The sequence below is a fragment of the Triticum urartu genome, chromosome 1A (genome assembly GCF_056163025.1).
Source record: "Triticum urartu cultivar PI428250 chromosome 1A, HENAU_Tu73, whole genome shotgun sequence".
In the NCBI taxonomy this organism is placed as follows: domain Eukaryota; kingdom Viridiplantae; phylum Streptophyta; class Magnoliopsida; order Poales; family Poaceae; genus Triticum; species Triticum urartu.
This window is the reverse complement of record NC_141873.1, coordinates 536,048,540-536,073,888: the sequence shown is the minus strand read 5'-3', so window position 1 is coordinate 536,073,888 and position 25,349 is coordinate 536,048,540. Positions and strand designations below refer to the sequence as shown.

The 25,349-nt window shown below is 43.7% G+C and overlaps 3 protein-coding genes and 1 pseudogene across 4 annotated transcripts; 1 reads left to right on the top strand and 3 right to left on the bottom strand.

Moving 5' to 3' along the window:
• Positions 1-803: 803 nt before the first annotated feature.
• LOC125518499 (serine/threonine-protein kinase PBL27-like) lies at positions 804-6,568 on the top strand. Its single transcript, XM_048683323.2, has 5 exons — positions 804-1,025; positions 1,169-1,314; positions 5,695-5,765; positions 5,871-6,247; positions 6,338-6,568. Exons 1-5 carry the CDS (start codon positions 804-806, stop codon positions 6,566-6,568), a joined length of 1,047 nt encoding a protein of 348 aa, XP_048539280.2.
• Positions 6,569-12,668: 6,100 nt separating this feature from the next.
• On the bottom strand, positions 12,669-13,333 carry LOC125524784 (histone H3.2-like). Its single transcript, XM_048689814.2, has one exon. It carries the CDS (start codon positions 13,247-13,249, stop codon positions 12,839-12,841), a length of 411 nt encoding a protein of 136 aa, XP_048545771.1. The 5' UTR covers positions 13,250-13,333; the 3' UTR covers positions 12,669-12,838.
• A 2,446-nt stretch (positions 13,334-15,779) lies between these two features.
• LOC147992354 (putative phosphoribosylformylglycinamidine synthase, chloroplastic/mitochondrial pseudogene) lies at positions 15,780-19,176 on the bottom strand (annotated as a pseudogene). Its single transcript, XR_015609206.1, has 2 exons — positions 17,599-19,176; positions 15,780-16,375 (listed from the first exon to the last, which is right to left on the bottom strand). The product of XR_015609206.1 is annotated as a putative phosphoribosylformylglycinamidine synthase, chloroplastic/mitochondrial pseudogene (transcript).
• A 36-nt stretch (positions 19,177-19,212) lies between these two features.
• LOC147992353 (histone H3.2-like) lies at positions 19,213-19,909 on the bottom strand. Its single transcript, XM_087529483.1, has one exon. It carries the CDS (start codon positions 19,822-19,824, stop codon positions 19,414-19,416), a length of 411 nt encoding a protein of 136 aa, XP_087385609.1. The 5' UTR covers positions 19,825-19,909; the 3' UTR covers positions 19,213-19,413.
• Between the last annotated feature and the right edge of the window lie 5,440 nt (positions 19,910-25,349).

Sequence of the window (25,349 nt, the reverse complement as noted above, 5' to 3'; positions counted from 1 at the left end):
TCCTATAGGGCTTTGGCGGGACTACTTCTGGGTTGTCTACTAGAACAAGGTTTGTCCGGCATCGATGAGGAAGGGGCAATGACGGCGGCGCACCTTCAGTTCACTCCGGTGCTCATAGTCGTCGGCGGGTGGTCTACAGACTTGGATGTAATTTGTACTTATGATGTTCTTTGTAGTTGATGATTTCGGAAGTTTTTCCCTTAAAAAATATGATGATCAAAAGTGTGTATATTATATAATGAAGACAAGTGGTTGTAGTTGGACAGTTATGTACAAAATTCATCAGTTCAACTTTAAACACACACACATATATATATACACAGCCTTACGCAGATGTCCATGTTTAGCACGCACATCTCTCTTTTTTTTTTGCCCGACGGTGCACTCTGTCGTACTGTGCTAGCTAAACTCGAGCACCGAGCACTATATGGCCTGTAAAGTACTAGTGTAACTTGCATGCTTTATTCGATGGTCAAAGTGCAACCCCGTTGACTATTCAGAAGAGACTACGGTCGGAGATATACTCTCTCTGTAAACAAAGTTTGACTTTGACTAAATTTTTTATGCAGATTAAAAAAATGAAGGGAGTACTACTTGCTGGTCGTTGCTGGTTTCCGTTTCTGGAAAAGTGATCGAGTAGACGCGCTTTCAAGTTGTTGGTGGTTTCCGTCTTCGGCAAGCGGTGCTGGCCACTTAAGGCCACAAGCCACCAGTAGTGGTGCGGTGGCTGAGAGTAGTTACTGGCTCCTTCCTTGCAAACTTTCTCCTTCAAGCACTGCGGTGGCTCCTCCTCTCCGCCGGCGATGGGTGGTTCCAGCTGCTTCCTCTGCCTGGGGGCAAGGAAGGAAGTCCCACCGCCTCCCCGGGGCGATCCCCACAGCCGCAGCAGCGTCGCCGCCACTGCCACCGCGGCACGAACCTTCACCTTCGACGAGCTGGCCGCGGCGACCAGGAACTTCAGAGACGGCTTCCGCATCGTTCGGACGGCGAGTCTCTACAAAGGCTACCTCAGGAGCGTCAATCAGGTGATGATCCTGGCTAGCTAGCTAATCCATTCTTCACTTAGTTTCATATGTGTACGTACTACGTACCATGCATGATGTCATGATCGACGTGCATGAGGCGGAAATTGATGTATGAGTGGATCATCATACAATATTCGTTTTAGGTTGTTGCTATAAAGCTGCAGCATGCCTTTGATCCTAGTGGATCATCATCATCATCAGAACAACTCAACAAGGAGTTTCTTGCCCGTGTCCTGATGCTGAGCTCGCTGCGCCACCCGAATGTCGTCAACCTCGTTGGCTTTTGCGCGTGTAAAGAAACAGTGCGATGAACAGTAATGATCGCTATAGATTGTTGTCGATGATTTACATATTTATATCCCTGGAAGGGATGTGTCGCACAGACGCGACGTTTACAAGAGGCACGATCCGAACGATGCGTCCGTTACATTTAGGATGCGATTGTTCGGAAGAGAAAACGGCTGTCGGTTCCACACGCAGAGATTCCAACTATTTAAACTAATTAATTAATCCTAACACTCCCCCTAATCTCTGCCTCAATTATTCTTGTAAACATCATCATCAACATCTTGATCATCATCATGATTAGTCTCCTCCAAAAACCCTGTAGGAAAAATATGAGGAGATATGTACAATATGCCATCAAAAACTCCTTCCAAAACCCAATGGGAAAATAAGGAGAAACCGACATATCATAATGCATGCATTACTATTGCCTCATTAAAAACCTTCCATAAGAAACCATTTAGGAAAAACTTATAAAGGAAAAGAGTGCAATATTAAAGATCCGAGGATCACAAACAAATTATCATTCAGGGAGACACTCCCCCTGAACTTTGCAAATCCCGAAGTCGTTTCATACCAATTCCATTGATGTACTTCTCAAATAAAGAACTTGGTAATGACTTTGTAAACAAATCGGTAAGATTGTCACATGACTTCGTTTGCAAAATATTTATCTCCCCGGTTTCCTGTAACTCATGGGGATAAAATAACTTAGGAAAAATATGCTTTGTAATATTACTCTTTATATAACCTGTTTGCATCTGTGTAATACATGCAGCGTTATCTTCATAGATAATAGTGGGTGATTCCAATGATCCAATCCCACTTGAACTTTCAATAAAGTTAATCATTCTGCGAAGCCATGCACATTCACATGATGCTTCAAACAAAGCAATAATTTCAGAATGATTCGTGGATGTAGCCACCAGAGTTTGTTTTGTCGACTTCCAAGAAAAAGCCGTACCTCCACTCAAGAAGACAAAACCAGTCTGTGATCTGGCATTATGGGGATCCGATAGGTATCCAACATCACAATATCCCACCATGGTCTTATCTTGATTTTTTCGATAGAACAAACCAAGATCTTTGGTGCCTTGAAGATATCTGAAAATGTTCTTCACACCAACCCAATGCCTCTTTGTTGGTGATGCACTGAATCTAGCCAATAAGTTTACTGCAAATGATATATCAGGCCTGGTGCAGTTTGCTAGATACATTAGTGCTCCAATAGCACTGAGGTAAGGAAACTCAGGTCCTAATACCTCTTCATCATCACTCTTAGGTCTAAATAGGTCTTTATCTCTATCAAGAGATCTAACAACCATTGGTGTTTTCGATGGATATGCTTTATCCATATTAAATTTCTCAAGAATTTTTTGGATATAAGCAGACTGATGAACAAGTATTCCTGAAGGAAGATGTTCAAGTTGTAAGCCCAAACAAAATTTAGTCTTGCCCAGATCTTTCATCTCAAACTCCGTCTTAAGATGATTACTTGCCTCATGTATTTCTTGTGTAGTCCCAATGATATTTAGATCATCCACATACACAGAAATAATGCAAAATCCATTCTTAGATTTCTTAATAAACACACATGGGCAATCACTGTTGTTTGAGTAACCCTTCTGAAGAAGGAATATACTCAGTCGGTTATACCACATTCTTCCCGAATGCTTTAAGCCATATAATGACTTTTGAAGCTTTACGCAATACATGTTGCGATTAGCCTTTGGATTCGGAAGCTTCATTCCCTCAGGAACTTTCATATAAATATCCGAATCCAGTGACCCATATAAATATGCAGTCACAACATCCATCAGTTGGATAGACAAATTCATTTTCACTGCCAGTGATATTAAATATCGGAACGTTGTTCCACTCATAACAGGAGAATATGTTTCATCATAATCGATGCCGGGTCTCTGCGTGAACCCCTGTGCTACAAGCCTCGCCTTATATATCACCACCTCATTGTTCTCGTTCCTTTTACGAACGAAAACCCACTTTGCTCCCACAGGGAACACATGCTGAGGAGTGGGTATTACTGCAGTGAATACCCCTCTTTTTATGAGCGAGCGCAATTTGTCCTCAATTGCTGCCTTCCATTTGGACCAGTTTGAGCGCTTCATGCACTCCACCATGGACTTAGGCTCTCGATCCAAATCAAGGCCTTCTGCAATTCTAGAGGCGAAATAAATGTCGACAACTGTAGTCTTTCTATTGTATGATTCTCCTGAATCAATATAATTAATGGATATCTCATCAATACCTTTTGATCCTTCGTGATTTCCCTCAACAATTGGATCAAGGTCTTCCGATGTCCCAACACCAAAATTTGTGTGCACACTCGTGTTGGGTTCTGGATGTCCAACATCCTTCAGGTGTCCTTCAACCCTAGGTTGAATATCAACATCTTGTTGACTTGCATTTACTTTTTGAGGATTCCTCATTCCCCTTGGACGCTTCTGCAAAGCCTTGTCCTTTGTGTACAGATTCCTCCCTCTCTTGGGTGGCTGAGTAGATCTATGGGTCACATCCACTCTCTCTGGCACATTCATAGCGGGAACATTTGATTTTGTGACACCTTTATAATCAGTAAATGCATCTGGCAGATTATTTGCAATATTTTGCAAATTTATAATCTTCTGAACCTCGAGTTCAGATTCATTCGTACGTGGATCTAAGGACTGGATGCCTTTCACATCCCAATCTATTTCACGGCATTCTTTGTGGTTATTCTCTCCCCCTAATGCCGGAAAATTGTCCTCATCAAAAATGCAATCAGCATACCGGGCTGTAAACAAATCCCCTGTCAGGGGTTCCAGGTACTTAATGATTGACGGAGAATTGTACCCCACATAGATCCCCATTCGTCTATGGGGGCCCATTGATGTACGCTGCGGTGGTGAGATCGGTACATATACCGCGCAACCGAATTGCCGCAGATGGGAAATACTTGGCTGGTTTCCACGTACTAACTGCAATGGGGAGACCGTATGATATGCAGTTGGTCGAATTTGTATCAGTTCTGCAGCATGTAAAACTGCATGACCCCAACATGAAGTTGGAAGATTACTATTCTGCAGGAGCGGTCTTGCTATCAACTTGATCCTCTTGATAAGTGATTCCGCAAGACCATTCTGGGTATGTACATAAGGTACTGAGTGCTCCACAGAAATGCCCAAAGCTAGGCAGTAATCATTAAATGCTCGAGAACTGAATTCCGCGGCATTATCCATTCTGATGGTTTTTATCCTATGCTCAGGATGATTTGCTCTCAATTTAATGATCTGAGCAATTAGCTTTGCAAAGGCATGGTTCCTTGTTGATAGTAGACACACATTTGACCATCTCGTTGATGCATCAATTAGGACCATGAAATATCTGAATGGTCCAGATAACGGTTGTATTGGACCACAAATGTCTCCTTGAATGCGTTCAAGGAAATTGAGTGGCTCATCCTTTAATTTCACATAAGATGGCCTTGTGATCAATTTTCCAGTTGCACATGCTGTGCATACAAAATCCGATGATTTTGGGAACTTTCTATCCGTTATATTGTGTCCAACAGAACCATCAATAATTTTTCGCATCATCCCAATAGCAGGATGACCCAGGCGACCATGCCAAATCTTGAACTTATCAAGATTCTGAAAAACTATCTTGTACGCCAAATGCGTCTCTGGTTTAATGTATGTATAATACAATCCAGAAGATAGAGAAGGCAAATTCTCAAGGACTTCCTTTCGAAATCCGTTTTGTTGAGTTATGAGTAGGCATTCCGCCCCACTCTCATCATAAGTTTTCACATGGAAACCATTTTTGCGGATATCCTTAAAACTCAGCAAGGTACGAGTAGAATCTGGATACAGTAGAGCATCCGGGATTACCAATTTAGTACCTATAGGGAGTGTAATTGTAGCTTGACCAGAACCAACAATTACCGTGTCTCGACCAGCAATTGTCATGACACTTCCATTACTCTTCTTGAGTGTTTGGAAATACTTCATCTCCCTAAGTATTGTGTTAGTAGATGCACTATCCACTAAACACATTTCCTCCTCCATTGTATTATTCCTTGAAGTTCGCTCCGAATTCTTCTCCGACGAGATTCCTGTGGCCTGTCGCTCTCGCTGAGAGATGTGCGTGATAACTTGTAAAGAAACAGTGCGATGAACAGTAATGATCGCTATAGATTGTTGTCGATGATTTACATATTTATATCCCTGGAAGGGATGTGTCGCACAGACGTGACGTTTACAAGAGGCACGATCCGAACGATGCGTCCGTTACATTTAGGATGTGATTGTTCGGGAGAGAAAACGGTTGTCGGTTCCACATGCAGAGATTCCAACTATTTAAACTAATTAATTAATCCTAACAGCGCGGACGGCAATCGCGGGATCTTGGTTCACGAGTACATGCCATTGGGTTCTCTCCAAAATCACCTCCATGGTATTTATTGGTATACCAAAACCCAGTAAATTAATTTTGCCCACGATTCAATCGCTTGAGTCTGTGTTGATTAACTAACCACCGGATCGATCTTGTGCTCAACAGATCGGTCTCCTGGCAAAGCACTGCTAGACTGGAACACAAGGATAAACATAGCTGCTGGCGTGGCCAAGGGTTTGGAGTATCTACACCACCAAGGTGTGGTGTACTGCAAACCCATGAGTAGCTCGGACATCTTGCTCGGAGATGGCTACCACCCAAAGCTGTCGCAGTATGGACTGGCAGAGCTTCACCAGGTAGCTGCAGAGGAAGAGAGCTTCACGCGAAGTACTAATATTGCCCCCGAGATGTTAGCTACTGGGAGGGTGGCCACCAAGTCGAACGTGTACAGCTTCGGCGTCGTGCTGCTGCAGTTGATCACGGGACGGACCCCCTTCGACCCCGCCCAGGCCGTCGCCGAGGATCGGAACCTTGTCATATGGGTAAGTTAACTATAGCCAAGCCCATGGTTCGCATATTTGCTGGTTTTTGTTGATTTGGCCGTTAATGATTGATGTTTGCTGTTGGATCAGGCCATACGGTTGATGAAGGACAGGAGCAAGTTCCGCTGGATGGCAGACCCGGCGCTGCACGACCGGTATCCGTTCATGGGTTTGCACGAGGCACTTAAAGTTGCTTCCATGTGCATCCACCAACAGTCGGCCATGAGATCCCCCATTGGTGCCGTCGTCGCAGCTCTGTCTCGCCTTGTCGCCTACGACGATCATCCACCTGAATCATCACACCACGCCGCGCCTCGTTAACCTAGGGCGAAACGATGCACGTCGGCGTCATTTCCAGACGCACTGATCATCATATCAAGTTATTTTAATTATGACTTGCTGTGGAATAACAGTGCCTGCATAGTTTAGGCTGTTCATCACAATCCCTCCTGTGTAAAAACGTGCGGATGTTAATTGGCCCGTATTAATAATGGATTTAGAAGTTGACTTGATTCTAGAGGTGGAACGGTGTGCGGAAGTTTCAGCTGATGAACCGATCCATGCTGATACCGTACCGTACGTACATTCATTCCGTTGGTGCATGCAAGGGTTTCGGCTCAAGGCTCGTGGTGGATACTACTCCATCCGTCTCAAAAATAAGTGTCTTAATTTTAATATAACTTTACACTAACGCTAATATAAAGTTGAGACACTTATTTTGGGACGGAGGGAGTATGTCCCTGTGATGCCTGTGCTTCAGCCGGTGTTGTCGTTATGATATAGAAATTGAGGTCGTTTCTTTGGGGCTGGGTTCAGATCGTGCAGTGGTTTGTACTTGCTTTTTGCCTTGTGTAGTTGTGTTGTATCTGTTGCACTAGTCTAGGTTGGGTTTGGCTGTATTTTGCTCACGGGATGTCGTCTTTCATGTTGATGATCCTCATGGCGTTTAGGCCGGGCGTTGTTATTGGTTGTGCCTTCTTTGACATCGTATCATCTTTCTCTCTTAGGCTTTGTTCGGTTACACCTCTTCCCACAGGGATTGGAGGGGATTTGGAGGGGATTTGACTTGTAGGAGATCTAATCCCCCCTCAATCCCTGCCAAACCTCTTCAATTCCCTGTGAACCGAACGCAGCCTTAATGAATATACATGCAGCTCTCCTGCATGGTTTGAATGATAATGCCTTCCCATGGGGTATCATGCATGGACACAAAAACTTGGACTCCAGGTTCAGGACATGTAAAAAATAAGTGGGAGACAAGGTAATGGCTGACAGGCACGTTATTATTACAAGTGCAAAGGGAGAAGAAAATAACTTCAATTCGAGTCTGAAATTGCTTTCACATCCACTGTCATATTCATGTCCTTTGCAGACAGAAAGAAAAATGGGCCTAACTTATTACACCATTGCGAAAGGTTACAATTGCCCACAGTCACTTCACTTCTTCATTCAAGAGAGTGGATTCACAAAATAATAAAATACAGTAACATAATTAATTCTAGAAGATCCCTGTGGACTATATCATGCTAATTGTTGCAGCACAAAAACATAACTGAAACCATCTTAGTTCAGCGCCCATCAGGATACTATAATCATGAAACAAAATGGTCCGTGACCCATGATCGAGCATACAGCAGTCAGCAAAACTGCATCAGCCATCCAAACAAAAACTGGAGGCACAGTGCCAGCTGGGACGATCAGGAGGACAAGCATGAACATATCGGTACATCATCAGGAGGCCCTTCCAAGAATCTGTGCAGTGGACATCAAACATACTGATACGGTTATATAGCACGGAATTGAATGAGCATATGAACATATGTTCACTCAGGTTCAGAGGTAGCAAACTAGATTACTGAACACGAAATTTGACACGGGCAAAGGATACTTTAAGCTAGAATCAGGGCGATTTAGCTCAAACCGGTAGGAAATATAACGAGCCGGGAACCATTTGGTGAGAAAAACAGACTGTGGGAATATTGCACGAGACTGAATCTGTGGACTAACATACTGCCACTATTATGCAATTGGTCGATACACGGAACTGAAGACGAGCATACTAAGATGTTGTTCGTTCAGGTTCGGACGCAGGAAAGAGATAATGTGTAAGAGTGCTAAAAATCAGAGCGATGTTGGACAGGCTAGATTTTCACAAGTTGGGATTGGAGGACAGTGGCATGTAAAAGGGAGAAAAAACAGGCAATGAGAAAGCACATGTTAGAGACCAGATAGGCAACATATTTTTCAATTGCTGATGAAAACGATATGGTAAAAAGAACTACAAAAAAGAACTCTCCAAGACACTAGTAGCGCACACATTTCCACTGGTAAGGACCTAAAAGGCGATGCATGGATTGCAGCCTATGCTCTCACCACGGATGTGGCGGGCGAGTTGGATGTCCTTGGGCATGATGGTGAAGTGCTTGGGGTGGATGGCGCAGAGGTTGGTGTCCTCAAACAGCACCATGAGGTAGGCCTACGCGGCCTCGACTAGTATTTGGAATGCCTATCTTCCATGTGCTTTATCCTATGCAATTTATGGTTCACCAGGCCACAGTGAAGTCTATTTTTCGACCAGTAGCAATATCTTTACCTTCTTGTCAGTTCATTTTTTCAACGCAAGTTTTTTTGTTATGTCAGTCTGTAGCACTGTCCTTTGGTAGCTCTATAACATCCCCCTGTTCTTTTGTGACAAAGAATTTTTCATCAGCTTCAACTTCCTATGGTTATTTTTTCTTGTCATTTTTCATTTCCTACTAGTCTCAAGTGGCGCTAGATAGCTGCAGAGGAAAAAACATCGCCCTAGCTGCTGTTGGGTCGGTTCTTTTAACAAATCGAACTTCTTTTACATGCCTGATACTCTAGTACTCAAGTCTGAACTTTCAATTATATAGTACTGCTGATGTTGATTACAATTCACATGGAGCATTTTTACTGCAAGATATCATGTTGCTAAGTGCTATCATGTCCTCTTTATGTAATTTATCATTGCAAGCTGGGATGTCCAATTATTTATCCTGCTGCTTCCATTGCCTAATGTGATAAGTTAGTTTCCATCACCTGATGTTATTACCATGTTCTTTTGTGGTGTATATCCTGGTGGGTTAGAAGTGTCATTTCATTGATTGTGTGCTCTGAAAAAAATACAGTGTTAGGGAATTAAATGATGGAGAAGCTGATGCAAATAAATCCAATGAGGAGAATAAGAAAACAAGAGGAAGGGAAAGACATAGGTACAAACATGAAAACAGAATGCACTGGCCCCTATATAACTTAACTACATTTACATTTCTTGTGCAAAGTCCTCACTAACAAGCATTTTTTGTTGATCCAGGGAACAGCTACCTGGTACCCAGACATCTGAGTTAAGAAGGTTTGTCAATCCCAAGCAGTTTTTTTTTTTACTTTTGAGATGGGCAGAATACAGTACTGCAAGTTATGAAATGGTGTTTATCTTGGCAACTTGGGCATTGACTTATGTTACACATATTTTTGTTGATTGTAGTTAATTGGTGAACATGCGGCATTCCTTCAATTTCATTTTCATGATCATAAGGGTACAGGATTATATAAGTACCTCTGAGACTCTGTTTAACAAAACATTGGGTATTATTTGCAACTATGAACTCTATCCTCTTTTTCAGATGTCTTGTAGTAGTGATAACAAAATACAAAGGGGCATAATCGCAATGCAAATTACAGTTTCTGAATTTTGGGTGATTTTCCTTATCAATTTTCTTGCCAAAGAGAATCTAAAAATCCAAACTTAAGTCTTCAGAAATCTGCAAGATTTTCAAATTACTTTTGATTTCTTTATCTACACATGTATTTAAACCACCGAAGTTTGAGCCGACGCATATAGGAATATGTTTATTCTGCAAAATGTACTAGCTGAGACTTTTATGGTGGTATGCAATATGTCTCTTTCCAATTGTTTCAAGTCAGTAAACAGTTTCTTGCTGCATCAATAATCCTTTTTAGCAGTAAGAGTCAATATATATGGTCTCTAATCCTTCTCAACTGGAATAGTCCTACTGCAGCTGCGGAAGGCAATATATATCCCAAGGTACAATTTATTAATGTTCACCACAACAGTAAACCTACTGGTACCACAACGCTTTGTTTAACCGTCATCTTTTCGGAATTCTTTAGTTGAGGAGCAGTCTACTGGAAAAAAAAACATCAAGCAGAGGGCAAATAAAGAAGAGGTGTTGTGAAGTCTGTATGTTATCGTGTAAGATAATAGTAAGAAGCATTTGAATTTAGGACAAATTGGATGGCCAATAAAGCATCAAATTGAGGTCTTAAAAATCTCTTTGGACCAGTCTAATCCAAACATGCATTGACAGATGGATATTTTCAAACATGCATTGAAGAGGTGTTGTGATGTCTATCCGCAGGATATTTTGAAACCCAAGAAATTTTGAAAACATTTTCAGAGAGGTATCTATCCAGTGGGATGGATAAACCAAACCGTTTGCTGAAATCAGGGAGACAGGCATTGATGTTTAAGATCAGACTGTTAACTTCCCGTACAGTCACTTCTCACTGATACAATGCAGTTGAGCTGCTTATTTACTTGTTATGATAGGACACATCTTACCTTTATACTCCTGAGTGTATCCAATCTTCAGCATACATATTCTACCTAAACATTATATTTTTCCAGGGACAGCATGAGATTCCCACAATTCGTGGCCAGCGCTTTCGTGATCAGCCCCGGGAACGACCAACCTGTAGCAAGTTCACAGGAGATGCAGATGTAACATTTTCTCAGAACGTGGAAGAATAGTTTGTTAGGAATTGTGTGGGTGATGCGCCCATTATTATAATCACGGTGTGGAAATCTGCAGCTTTCCTGAACTTGTAAGAACTGAAGACAAGACATCCACGTAACTTGTACTGTACCCCTAACTAGGTTTGTAGATTTGAGATGATACAGGACAAGAGCAGGGTTCAGAGAATTGAGTACTGTTATACCATTAGGTTCAACAAGAATCTGTGCACTGAACATCAAACAATGCCAAACATAAGGAACCGAAGAGCATTTTAACATGCTGTTCGCTCAGGTTCAGACGCAGCAAACCACACTACTGAATGTGAAATCTGACACGGCTAAGGGATAATTTAAGAATGCTTAAAAATCAGAGCAATTTAGGACACATGCTAAAACCTGCAGGAAATCTCACAAAGTTGGGATCTGAGGACAGGCTCGCATACATACAAGGAAAAAAAGCAATGAGAAAGCACTTGCATTGGATGAGACCAAAACAATTGCTGATGACCATAGGTGGTAACACTAGTATCAGATGAGGCATAACACATACACCATGGCAAGAAATACAACGAGCTTTACAAAGCACTAGCACACGCATGGAGCCCAAAGAATTTATAGAAGCTCTCGCAATTTTCAGTTTCCATGATAGGCAGTGGCGTGGTGATAGGTATATCGTTCTTTGACCCCTTCTTTGGCTTCTTTTTTAGCACCTTCTGTGTCAAGCGCTTCCAAGGATAAATTTAGTAGTAGAAAACCACCTACACATAAAAATAGTGGAAAAAACAATAATACAAATAGAGCATGTGAGTTGAAATAATAATTACCTAATGGCTTTATCTAGGACTGGTTCATCTTCTTTTTGTAAGCAATTCATTCTTAAAAGACTGGATTAGTATTGAAGTGAAATTCAAGCTTGAAACCCTTTGGCTCACTAATTATGTAGCATTTGATATCCCTAAAGTACTTTAGAGCTTCCTCGTCCCTATCGGATATGGGTACATGTAAACAATAAACTAGATGCCAACAGAATTATGTGAAAGAGCAGGAGATGTATCATTTCAGCATTAAATTACTGAAAATATCTTAATACAGGCAAACATGTGTTCACCTTTCTGATCTGGAGCAGAAGCCTGCATCATCTTTAGTTACACCTTCTGCCTCAGCCACACCGTTGACAACATTATGACGCTGTCATTTGCAGGTGCAAGTAATCCATCAGATCTTGTCCTAATTTGATACAGTTGTGTTAAAGACAGTATGTACGGTATGAGCAGTGCACAATAAAAACATCTCTTGTCCTAATTTACCAGTCGTTAGCATCGTGGTACAGGTGAGAGTTGATTGCAGCAGTCACAGGGATCAAAAGGAATTACAGGATAAAGGCAAATAAACAACATAGAGCAGATGGACACACAGAACTGAACAAGCCAAAGCTGTTCATTCAGGTTCTGAGGCAACCAACAATATTACTAGTGATTACGGAATTTAATACAGCCAAGGCATCATCCAAGCTAAAAACTTGAAGCAATTTATTTAGGACAAAGTAGCTAAAACCAGCAGAAAATTTCACAAATCGGGATAATCAGATCCACCGTTTCCTGCATCACATTCAATGACAGGCTCACACCAAGAGGCACAGATCCAAGAACAGAATGCAACATTTTCATTTCAGTTACTGATGGCAGCAAGACGGTGACATCAGATCAGACACACTACATCCACCATGGAACGAACAACACACTAGCACGCATACATTTCCAACGCTGGACAAAGGCTAAGGTGGACCTAAACACTCACGGCGCACAGATTGCGGCCTAGGCCCTCTCTCCACGGATGCGGCGGGCGAGCTGGATGTCCTTGGGCATGATGGTGACGCGCTTGGCGTGGATGGCGCAGAGGTTGGTGTCCTCGAAGAGCCCCACCAGGTAGGACTCGGCGGCCTCCTGCAGGGCGGAGACGGCGGAGGACTGGAAGCGGAGGTCGGTCTTGAAGTCCTGGGCGATCTCCCTCACCAGGCGCTGGAAGGGGAGCTTGCGGATGAGCAGCTCGGTGCTCTTCTGGTACTTGCGGATCTCGCGGAGCGCGACGGTGCCGGGGCGGAAGCGGTGCGGCTTCTTGACGCCGCCGGTGGCCGGGGCGGACTTGCGGGCCGCCTTGGTGGCCAGCTGCTTCCTCGGCGCCTTGCCGCCGGTGGACTTCCTCGCCGTCTGCTTGGTGCGGGCCATGGAGTCGGAGATGCGCCGGGTGGTTGTTGAGGAGGGGGAGCGCTGGGAGGGTTGGGGGATTGGAGTGAGGAGGAAGAAGGGGAATGGGCGGCGTTAAATAGGGAAGGAGGGGAGCGCCGAGCGGGCGGGGGATTGGAGCGGGGAGCCGCGCGTTGGTTTTGGTTTTTCGGGAGGGATGGTGGGGCGTGGACCGTTGGATGCGTCGTGCGTGGACGGCTCGGATCTGGGTTCGGGGGAGTGATCCGTGGGAGGGGGGATCCCGCGCTCTGATTGGTTGAAGAGGAGTCAGCCGGATCGTGGAGAGGCAGATGAAACGAAAATGGACTCCGACGAGGCGCGACCGTATTTTGCTCTTTGCCGCCAACGTCCCAGACGAAAATCTCAGCCCAAACGATAATTGACAAAAATACTGCTTCTTTTTTTAGAAGAGTTTCAGTGAGTGCTAGAACAATTTGTTTACTTACTAGTATAAGAATTATCTGTAATGCCCTGAAGCCCTGGTAAATTATTTATGTGCTATCTGTAATGCCCTAAAGCCCTGGTAAATTATTATGTGCTAATTCATCATAAACACTGATCTGTAAACTGTTTTAGAAAAATGGCCATTTTAGAACAATAATTTCTTTTCAGTTTTGACTGCTGTAGCACACACGCCGAACTACTGATGTTTCTGTAAGTCCCTAGTTCAAGTTATTTTCAATGGATTCGTGACAAGCATGTTTGGGAATCTGCTCATTTGGTCGGCTTTTCAGCAGTGGAAGCCATGAAAAAAAAATCCCAACCAAACAGGGCCATATTCTAAATTTCTGATGTTCAATTGTTTTCTTCCATTTCAAGAAGCATTCTTACAGATGAATTAATGAGTTGCTTGGCTCGTTAAGCTTGTGACCACTAAACTCGGTAAACTCAACGAGGCAAAAAAACTATGCTCGATTATGTTCATTTGAAGCTCGTAATCACTCGTGAGCGCTCGCTAGATTTTTTATCTTGAAAGTTGAAACGAATGTAAAAGATTTGCCTCTTCAATTAAATAAGGGAGAGTAGAGTTTTACAACGCACTCACAAATCACGGCATGACAATTACTCATATAATATGATGTTCCCTAGTTTCCTTGCGCCGACAGTAACCCAAAGTTTAGCGTCTTCTAAAATGTTGGTTAGGAGGACCGGCGGTGGCGCACTTTTCCGACGGAGTACTCGGATGTTTCTCTCATTCCAAATGGTCCAAGAAACGAACATGGTAAGGGAAGCCATTGCATGGCGGTGAGGGTTGCTGTCGTCGGTTCCTTTCTGCCACCACTCAATGACGGTTTCATCTAACTGCCATTCGGAGGTGTCCATGTGCGCGAGCCCAAGCTTCTCAATGATTGATCTCCAGAGTCTAAGCGTGCAGCGACACTTGACGAAGAGGTGTATCCTTGTGTTCTTGTTCCCTTTTGCAAAGCGGGCAAGGGCCACAGTTTGGCCAACCACGCTTCTCCAAGCGATCGGCGGTCCAAACCCTATCTTGTGGAGCCAACCAAGTAAAGAATTTGACCTTTGAAGGTGCCCAAGCCTTCCAGACCATGCGTCCATGCGCTTCAGGGGGACAAGGTCAGGCCGAGAAATTGAGCTTTGTAGGCAGTGCTCGCCGTGTATACCCCATCGTTCGCATGCTTCCAAATGATATCGTCTTCGGTTTGCTCATCAAGGTGGAAGTCATGCACAAGCATCCAAAGGTTAAAGAACTCGGAAATGTGGTTGACGGAGATGGCGGTGTCATGCTTGATTTTGAGGATCCAATCGTTCCCATTCAAAGCCTCACGCGCCTTCCAATTCTTCCTCGCCAAGCCCTCATAGATTAGCGATGCAATGTCCTTGGGCTTGCGCCCCAGGAGCCAAAGGGAGTCCCAGAAAGGTGTTTGACGCCGTCACCGACAGTGATAGTCGTAGATGCATAGAAGAACTGGAGGTCCTCTTCAGTGCAGGGGTTGCCAGAGCCCACCCATAGTCTACGGGGCTCCCTCCCTTCCTACCATAGCCAACGAAGCCGCAACGCCCGTGCAAACTTGTCGGTATTGAGCACCCCAAGACCACCGTAATCTTTTGGTTTGCACACCAAATTCCAATTGACCTTGCATTTGGCTCCCGTGGTCTTTTCCGCACCCGACCAAAAGAAGGCCCTCTCAATCTTATTAAGTGTATCTAGAATGCCCGGCGGCACTATGAGAGGCGTGATAGAGAAGACCGCTTGAGAGGAGATGACCGACTTGACGAGAGTTGTGCGTCCGATAGCAATGATGTTTTGCCCATCCCAAGTGATTAATTATCCGGCCGCCTTGCCGACCAGATATTGGAAATCCATCGTCTTTAGCTGCCAAACCTAAAGAGGTAAGTCTAGGTATTTCACCAAGAAGGAAGGGCGGATCATCGGCATATTCCGGAGGATGTGCTCGAGGTCAAGATGGTTGCAACGGATTGGCACGACCAAGCTTTTTTGGAAGTTGTTGCAGAGGCTCGTCACGTCACCAAAGCCTTGTAAGATAGCAGCTAGGTTGTCAATGTCTGTCTTGATGGGTGTTCATAAAATCAAATGATACGAGTCTGGAACCAGCCATATTGTAGCTTGTTTAAGACCTTCTTCCTCAATTCCATGAATCCAGGAGTTCTATCTGCTGTAAAAAAAAAAATCTGCTGTCCACCCTGTCTAAGTGTTATTACCCTCTTGAGGTTACGCCAAACTGAAAATACAATCCCGAATATGTAACGGGCGACATGGTACATTCCTGTGTAACTACAAAATGGATAATATGCTTAGCAGAAAGAAAGCTGACAGGATATTATTTATGTTGCCGGACAGCTAGAGCATAGTATCACTGGATATAGGTGAATAATTGCAGAAGAAGCATATAGCTCAATTCAGCTAGCGAGACATAACTATGCTCGCACGCAGCACCTATACAGGCACTGTCCATTGAGAATAAGTAGCAGAAATATTCAAGAACTGAGAGCTGCTGTCAGTCGCTTGAGTTCTTCCAACGCGATAATTTCAGACATGGTATTGAGTTGATCCATGGCCACATCATGTTCAGTTCGACAGCAGAATGCCCAAGCTCTAAGCAGACATACGAGCCACCAATTTAGTCCCTATAAGTTCCAGGAAAGGAAGGGTAAGCAAGTAGTTGTTTCATGGCAGTATTGTACGAGACCTCATGAACAGAACAACAAAATACAATCCCTAGCACTATGTTTTTGATTCTTTCTATTGCAGTGAAGCACTGGGATAGAACATGAGAGACACTGGATGCCTAATAATTATCACTGCATTAAATAACAAAATTCAAGCACAAAGCGGTGTTCAAGCTAACACAGTACTACAATAAAGATCAAGCTAAGAGGAGAGTTAGCAGAAACATAAAACAACAAGAATGCTATTTACATAAGAGAGAAGTGCATATTTCAACCCCGAACTCTTGTCCTGGTCTAATTTACAACCCCGAACTCCAATACCGTCTAAATTACAACCCCTAACTCTCAAAACCGGCTAGGATTCAACCCTCCCCTCTTTGTTGACCGGTTTTGACCGGTCAATGGGTCCCATCAGCATGGCACATCAGCATTATTTTTAAAAAGCTGTAAAATAAAAAAATCCAGGAAAAGAAATAAAAAAAATCAAATTTCCGGGAAAAAATCAGGGAAAATAAATAAAATCGAATTTCTGAAAAACAAAAATATCGATATTTCCATAAAAAACCAAAAAATACTTAAAATAAAAAAATCCAAGGGAAAAAAAATTCAAATTCCCAAGAAAATTATATAAAAACTGTAAAATAGAAAAAAAATCTAGAAAAAGTAATTTCCAAAAAAGTTCAATTTTTTGAAAAAAAATTCCCCGAAAATCACGGAAAAAGTTTCCGAATTTTTTTCGCAAACTTTTTTTCGGAAATTTGGTTTTTTTCCTGATTTTTTCTCGATCTTACAGATTTTTATTTATATTTTTCTTGAAATTTTGAATTTTTTTCCGACGTGGCATGCTGATTGGACCTGTTGACTGGTCAAAACTGGTCACCCCTAGTCAAAACCGGTGAACAAGGAGGGGAGGGTTGAATTCTGACCGGTTTTGAGAGTTGAGGGTTGTAATTTAGATGGTATTGAAGTTCGGGGTTGTAAATTAGACTAGGGCAAGAGTTCGGGGTTGAAAAATGCACTTCTCTCTTTACAGAATGAGCGGTTCAGATGTAGACGAGAGCAACAAACTGTGTTCAGTTAACGGGCTAGTCAGAGATCTTAACTATATAGGGAACCAAAAGTAAAAAAAAAACTACAGGGAGCCAAAAAAAAGGTGAAAATGTTTCAGGAGTCTGATTTACCTTCTCTATGAACACCACTCTCTTGCATTCTGGAACATGCGCAACCAAGGACTGGGACCACCCTTCTCAACCTGCCACTCCTTGGGATACCATGGGTACTGCCACATCATAAAGGAACGCTCCGGGTGTGGCATCAGAGCAAGGTGTCTTCCATTAGGGGAGCAAAGGGCCGCAATACCAAGCGGAGAGCCATTAGGGTTGAAAGGATAAACCTCTGTGACATTATTAGCATCATCGCAGTACCTCAGAGGGGCCAGATTTGAATTGACAACATCAGACAAGACATTTTCATCTGGGAAGAAGGCTCTCCCTTCACCATGAGCACTCCAAATGCCCAAAGTAGAGCCTTCCATACCTTTGAACATTATAGAAGGAGAATCCCCTATGGCCACACTGATAAACCGACATTCAAAACGGCCAGATTCATTGTGAGTGAACCTTGGCTGGGACATGTCTCCACCTGCACCAAGCGAGCCTCCAATATCAGGTCCTGGTACCCAACCAAGAAGAGCCATGAGCTGACACCCATTGCACACCCCAAGGCTGAATGTGTCTGGCCTATTGTAGAACTCCTGGAACTGCTGTATGAGGGGCTGGTTGAACCTGATAGATGCAGCCCAACCTTTTGCTGAGTCAAGAACATCTGCATAGCTAAATCCACCAACAAATGCAATCCCACGGAATTCCGTTAGAGAAGCCTTTTGGTTCAAGAGATCCGACATTGTGATATCCCACGGTTCAAAACCAGCAGCATGGAATGCAGCAGACATTTCCCTATCACTGTTGCTCCCTTCTTCCCGAATGATGGCAACCTTCGGTTTCGAGGATGCAGACAGTAGTTTCTTGTCCGTGAATTTGGGCGTAAAAGACAAATGCCATGAGGGCGATGTTCGGCTTTTTAGGCCTTCTTTCTCAAGCTTGACACAAGATTTCAGCCGATGTAGCTCCTCAAGCTGAAAGCTTGTTTCCTCCCACAAATCTCTGAGATCTGAAGTTCTTTCTTTCAAACGCACCTCACCATCAACACACAGCTCTATTTCTGGTGCTGCAGTTACTTTTCCTATCACATTAGCAGAAACCCCTGCCGCATGAAGTTTTTGCTTCACTACATCAAGGTCATCCAAATGCACTTCAACTACAAGACCAAGCTCCTCCGCAAAAAGTGTTTGAAGAAGGTCATTATCTTTTAATTCTATGTTGAGGTTAACACCACAGTTGCCAGCAAATGCCATCTCAAGAATGGTGACAATAAGCCCACCATCACTAATGTCATGACCAGCAGAAATCAGGCGTTCGCTGAGCAATTCTTGAACAACCTCAAAGACCTTTTTCAAGTAAGGGACATCTTCTATGTCTGGGCAGTCATTTCCAATTTGATCAAACGCTTGTGCGAGAGCAGAACAACCAAGTCGTCGCTTTCCTTTAGCCAGGTCAACATGCAACAGAACCCCGTCCTTCACAAGCTTTAGATCTGGAGTAACCGTTAAGGTTATATCAGGACATGTCACATAAGCACTGATAACAAGATTTCCTGGAGCTTTGACTAGCTCGCCATCACATTGAGCTGCCATAGAAATTTGACAAGTTGGGAACAGGCATTCAAACACAGATGAATGAGAACAGGAAGTCAAACATTTTTCATTTCCATTGCTAATGGCAACAAGACGGTACCATCACATTAGGCATACCACATCCACCATGACAAGAACAACACGGGCACAGTCTGAAACCCTACTACTAGCACGCACACACTTCCGCCGACGAACTCAGCCTAACAAGGATCTAACACACGACGCATGGATTACAGATCGCGACCTAGGCCCTCTCCCCACGGATGCGGCGGGCAAGCTGGATGTCCTTGGGCATGATGGTGACGCGCTTGGCGTGGATGGCGCAGAGGTTGGTGTCCTCGAAGAGCCCCACCAGGTAGGACTCGGCGGCCTCCTGCAGGGCGGAGACGGCGGAGGACTGGAAGCGGAGGTCGGTCTTGAAGTCCTGGGCGATCTCCCTCACCAGGCGCTGGAAGGGGAGCTTGCGGATGAGCAGCTCGGTGCTCTTCTGGTACTTGCGGATCTCGCGGAGCGCGACGGTGCCGGGGCGGAAGCGGTGCGGCTTCTTGACGCCGCCGGTGGCCGGGGCGGACTTGCGGGCCGCCTTGGTGGCCAGCTGCTTCCTCGGCGCCTTGCCGCCGGTGGACTTCCTCGCCGTCTGCTTGGTGCGGGCCATGGAGTCGGAGATGCGCCGGGTGGTTGTTGAGGAGGGGGAGCGCTGGGAGGGTTGGGGGATTGGAGTGAGGAGGAAGAAGGGGAATGGGCGGCGTTAAATAGGGAAGGAGGGGAGCGCCGAGCGGGCGGGGGATTGGAGCGGGGAGCCGCGCGTTGGTTTTGGTTTTTCGGGAGGGATGGTGGGGCGTGGACCGTTGGATGCGTCGTGCGTGGACGGCTCGGATCTGGGTTCGGGGGAGTGATCCGTGGGAGGGGGGATCCCGCGCTCTGATTGGTTGAAGAGGAGTCAGCCGGATCGTGGAGAGGCAGATGAAACGAAAATGGACTCTCAGCAGGCGCGGCAATATTTTGCTCTTTGCCGCCCACGTCCCACACGAAAACCTCAGCCCAAACGAGAATCGACGAAATTAGTTGGTTCTTTTTTGACAAGAAGAGAAGACTTTCGGTGATTGCTAGAAACGATTGTTTTACTACTACTAGTACATGAATTATCTGTAAATGCCCTGAAGCCCTGTAAATTATTTGTGTGCTAATTCATCTTAAAACTGATTTTACATATAAATGACCATTTTAGAAAAGAATTTACGACGCGTTTGGTTACTGCTCAGGTAACGTAATCGGTTTCGGTATGGGGAAGCGCTGCTTCCGATTCTTTTTTACGGATACTGGCTTTGTTTGATTCGTTCAGTTTCGCCCGGTTTGCTAATCACCCTTCGCTCGGCTAGTTTGGACTTTGCGAAGCCGCATAGCACGCAAACCAAACGCAATCTACCGTTTTTAGAAAGCGTGGGGATCAGAAACCGCACCATCTCGCTGAACCAAACGCGTCGTTAGTTTTTCAGTTTGACTGTTGTAGCACACACGCCGAACTACTGATGTTTCTGTAAGTCACTACTTTGAGTTATTTTCGATGGATTCGTGGCAAGCATGTTCGGGAATCTGTCCATTTCGTTGGCTTGTCAGCAACGGAAGCCATGAAAAATCCCAACCAAACAGGGACTAATTCTTGATGTTCAATTGTTTTCTTCCATTTCGAACCATTCTTACTCACCAAGCGAATTAACAAGGTAAATACATCAGAAGCCTTACGACTTGCACGTGACGGTCAGTTTGGTGCATAAACTTGTAAAATATATGATTCTAGTCATTAAACTTGCGCGAGCGTGCAAATACGGTCACAATTCACGTATGCATGCGTATATGCTGCCTACATGGCACACCAGCATGCTCTGGGTCCTATGTCAGCTAGTACAAACCTTTGTGCGAGGCAGGCATCTGGTAGATTGTAAGAACCCGAAATCATCTTCCAGATCTTCCTGTGTTTAAGTGTCAACCCCAGGATCATTGTTGACAATACAGTGAAATGGTATCATTGCACAATATATAAAAGTATTACAAGTAGTATATTTTTCACAAGACATACCTAGTGAAATGTATCATGACATTTATTACAACCAGAAAACAGCGGAAAGTAAAATGCGTAGCGACTTCATCTCAGCCACAGGCAGTCGATGTAGTCCACGTGACCTCACTCCTACAGATCGCCATAGTAGTCATGGTCATCACCGTCATCTCCATGCAACTCTGTTGTCAACAAAATTATTGCCATGAGTACATTACGTACTCAACATGCCTCCCTCGGGGAAGGACCTAATAGCTACATGTGGCTTCAAAGGAAGGCTGTATGGCTCATTTGCATAAAGCTAATTTTATTTGACAAACAAAGTAGTTGGATAAAAGCAGTTTTAGATGAAAACATGTTTTATCTCCAGAATAACTTTCATCAAGTGAGGATCCTCGATCAACTCACGTCCTTCATAGGTTTCAAGAATAGGGGCAAAGAGAGAATAAGCAAGACAGGTCATGTACGTCAAGAAAGATTCGTGTGTTGTCCATGACCATGGACACAGCTATTCGAATAGTTTTACACTCTGTAGAGGTCGTACACTTTACCCACACGACACAATTTCGTCTTTATGCCACCAGTGGCCGCTGGTATAGTACACCATTTGGTATACCGGCAGGGAGATTATGACGAGGTCTTTGGACTAGATCCCTCAAAGATGTGACATGCCCACCGGGTCTGGCGCACGAAACTGAGAGTACGTCCTCAACCCCCCCCCCCTCCCCCCCCCCCGGTCTGTGCCGAGGATACTGATACGTCTCCGTCGTATCTATAATTTTTGATTGTTCCATGCCAATATTATTCAACTTTCATATACTTTTTGGCAAGTTTTTATATTATTTTTGGGACTAACATATTGATCCAGTGCCCAGTGCCAGTTCCTGTCTGTTGCATGTTTTTGGTTTCGCAGAATATCCATATCAAACGGAGTCCAAACGGGATAAAAACGGACGGAGTTTATTTTTGGAAAATATGGAAAATTCGGAAGGAAAATCAACGCGAACCAGTGCCCGAGGTGGTCACGAGGCAGGCCCCCCCTTAGGGCGCGCCCCCTACCCTCGTGAGCCTACCGTAAGGCGGTTGACGCTTTTATTTTGCCGCAAGAAAGCTAATATTCGGAAAAAATCACGACGAAGGTTTCAGGCCAATCGGAGTTACGGATCTCCATATATATACAAAACGGTGAAACAGAGCCAGAACAGAACGCGGAACCAGAGAGAAACAGAGAGATATATCCAACATCGGAGGGGCTCTCGCCCCTCCCATGCCATGGAGGCCAAGGACCAGAGGGGAAACCTTTCTCCCATCTAGGGAGGAGGTCAAGGAAGAAGAGGAAGAAGGGGGCCCCTCTCCCCCTCTCCTCCGGTGGCGCCGGAACGCCGCCGTGGCCATCATCATCATCACCGCGATCTTCACCAACACCTCCGCCATCTTCACCAACATCTCCATAACCTTCCCCCCTCTATCTATAGCGGTCCACTCTCCCGCAACCCGCTGTACCCTCTACTTGAACATGTTGCTTTATGCTTCATATTATTATCCAATGATGTGTTGCCATCCTATGATGTCTGAGTAGATTTTCGTTGTCCTATCGGTGGTTGATGAATTGCCATAATTGATTTAATTTGCTTGTGGTTATGTTGCTGTCCTTTGGTGCCCATCATATGAGCGCGCGCGTGGATCACACCATAGGGTTAGTTGTATGTTGATAGGACTATGTATTGGAGGGCAAGAGTGACAGAAGCTTCAACCTAGCATAGAAATTGATGCATACGTGATTGAAGGGGGACCAATATATCTTAATGCCATGGTTGGGTTTTACCTTAATGAACATTAGTAGTTGCGGATGCTTGCTAATAGTTCCAATCATAAGTGCATAGAATTCCAAGTAAGGGATGACATGCTAGCAGTGGCCTCTCCCACATAATACTTGCTATCGGTCTAGTAAAGTAGTCAATTGCTTAAGGGACAATTTCGCAACTCCTACCACCACTTTTCCACACTCGCTATATTTACTTTAGTTGCTTCTTTACCTTAACAGCCCCTAGTTTTATTTTCGTGCTCTTTACTTTCTTGCAAGCCTTTCCGAAAAACACCTACAAAGTACTTCTAGCTTCATACTTGTTCTAGGTAAAGCGAACGTCAAGCGTGCGTAGAGTTGTATCAGTGGTCGATAGAACTTGAGGGAATATTTGTTCTACCTTTAGCTCCTCGTTGGGTTCGACACTCTTACTTATCGAAAACTGTCGCGATCCCCTATACTTGTGGGTTATCAAGACCTTTTTCTGGCGCCGTTGCCGGGGAGCAATAGCGTGGGGTGAATATTCTCATGTGTGCTTGTTTGCTTTATCACTAAGTAATTTTTATTTGCTGTTCTTAGTTGTTCTTTATCTTTAGTTATGGATATGGAACACGAAATACAAAAAAAATAGGTGTACTTTCTGCTCATGGAGATGGGGAACCTCCTAAAACCCTCGATGCTCAATATGTGAAAAATATTATGTACCACTTTGATAATCCTGAGAAAACCTCATTCAATTTGGTAATGGGAGTAACGTTGGATCAACGTGAATACTTCAGGGATTATCTCTTGACACAAAAAGGGAAACTGTTATGGGATCAAATTTATATATTGAAGTGGTATGCTAGAAAACTATGCTCGGAATATGATTATACTTGTTGCTCTGGGATGAATTCTCCACACCTCCCCTTTTCATGCAAATTTAATGATAATGAAACCTTGGCTTCTTATGCTAGAGGTATATATGATTACTATGATGTGGAACAAATAGAAGAATTTGTTGCTTTTATGGGTGCTTATGAAATTGAATCTATGTTTAAAGAGTTTGATGATATTGATGATGCTTGTTATAGATCTGAAAATTTAGCTATCCTCAGATATTGCTATGAGAATTATGAATACAATTATGAAATTGATGCACTTATTAAGAAAGTCTCCGCTGTCCAAGAAGAGACTAATATTTTGCAGGAATCTATGGAAGAAGAAGTTGATGACATTGTGAGCTCATTGGATGAAAAAGATGAGGAGGAGAGCGAAGAACAAAAGGAGGAAGAGCGGATTGATCACCCGTGCCCACCTTCTAATAAGAGTAACTCTTCAACTCATACATTGTTTAATTCCCCTTCGTGCTTACCGAAGGATGATTGCTATGATGACCGTTATGATCCCTATGATTCTTTTGAAATATCCCTTTTTGATGATGCTTGCTATGCTTATGGCCAAGATGCCAATATGAATTATGCTTATGGAGATGAACTTGCTATAGTTCCTTATGTTAAACATGAAATTGTTGCTATTGCACCCATGCATGATAGTCCTATTATCTTTTTGAATTCTCCCGATTATACTATATCGGAGAAGTTTGCACTTATTAAGGATTATATTGATGGGTTGCCTTTTACCGTTGCACATGATGATTTCGATAAATATAATATGCATGTGCTTGCTACTCCTACTTGCAATTATTATGAGAGAGGAACCATATCTCCACCTCTCTATGTTTCCAACATGATAAAATTGCAAGAAACTGTTTATACTATGCATTGGCCTTTACTAGGTGTGCATGAATTGTTCTTTTATGACATGCCGATGCATAGGAAGAGAGTTAGACTTCGTCATTGCTTGATATATGTTGCTTTGTGCTCACTACTAAATTACAAATCATTGTTAATTAAAATTGGCTTTGATATACCTTGGGATCCGGGTGGATTCACTACTTGAGCACTATATGCCTAGCTTAATGGCTTTAAAGAAAGCGCTGCCAGGGAGACAACCCGGAAGTTTTAGAGAGTCATTTATTTCTGTTGAGTTCTTTCATATAGTTTAAAAACAACAAAAATAAAGATAGGAACCCAAAACTTTTAAAAAAGGAAAGTGAAAGTGAGAAAGACAAGCACTGTTGAAGTGGGAGAGCTCCTTGAACTTTGTTCATGCTCACGGAAACTTTGTGAATCTTGATTACAGAAACTTTTCAACAAAAATAATTATCCCCTTGTACAATTCCATTGTATTATAAAAATAATGTGCCAAGGTTTGCCTTTAGGATGTTTACGATGCTTGTTGGTTTGTGCAGTGCAGGACAGAAACTTTGGCTGTAGTG

Bases quoted from the DNA above. Each gene is read 5' to 3' on its own strand.
- LOC125518499 (XM_048683323.2), top strand. From the start codon at position 804: ATGGGTGGTTCCAGCTGCTTCCTCTGCCTGGGGGCAAGGAAGGAAGTC. The intron at 5,766-5,870 runs GTATTTATTGGT...TGTGCTCAACAG, and splicing joins TCTCCAAAATCACCTCCATG to ATCGGTCTCCTGGCAAAGCA. The intron at 6,248-6,337 runs GTAAGTTAACTA...CTGTTGGATCAG, and splicing joins ATCGGAACCTTGTCATATGG to GCCATACGGTTGATGAAGGA.
- LOC125524784 (XM_048689814.2), bottom strand. From the start codon at position 13,249: ATGGCCCGCACCAAGCAGACGGCGAGGAAGTCCACCGGCGGCAAGGCG.
- LOC147992353 (XM_087529483.1), bottom strand. From the start codon at position 19,824: ATGGCCCGCACCAAGCAGACGGCGAGGAAGTCCACCGGCGGCAAGGCG.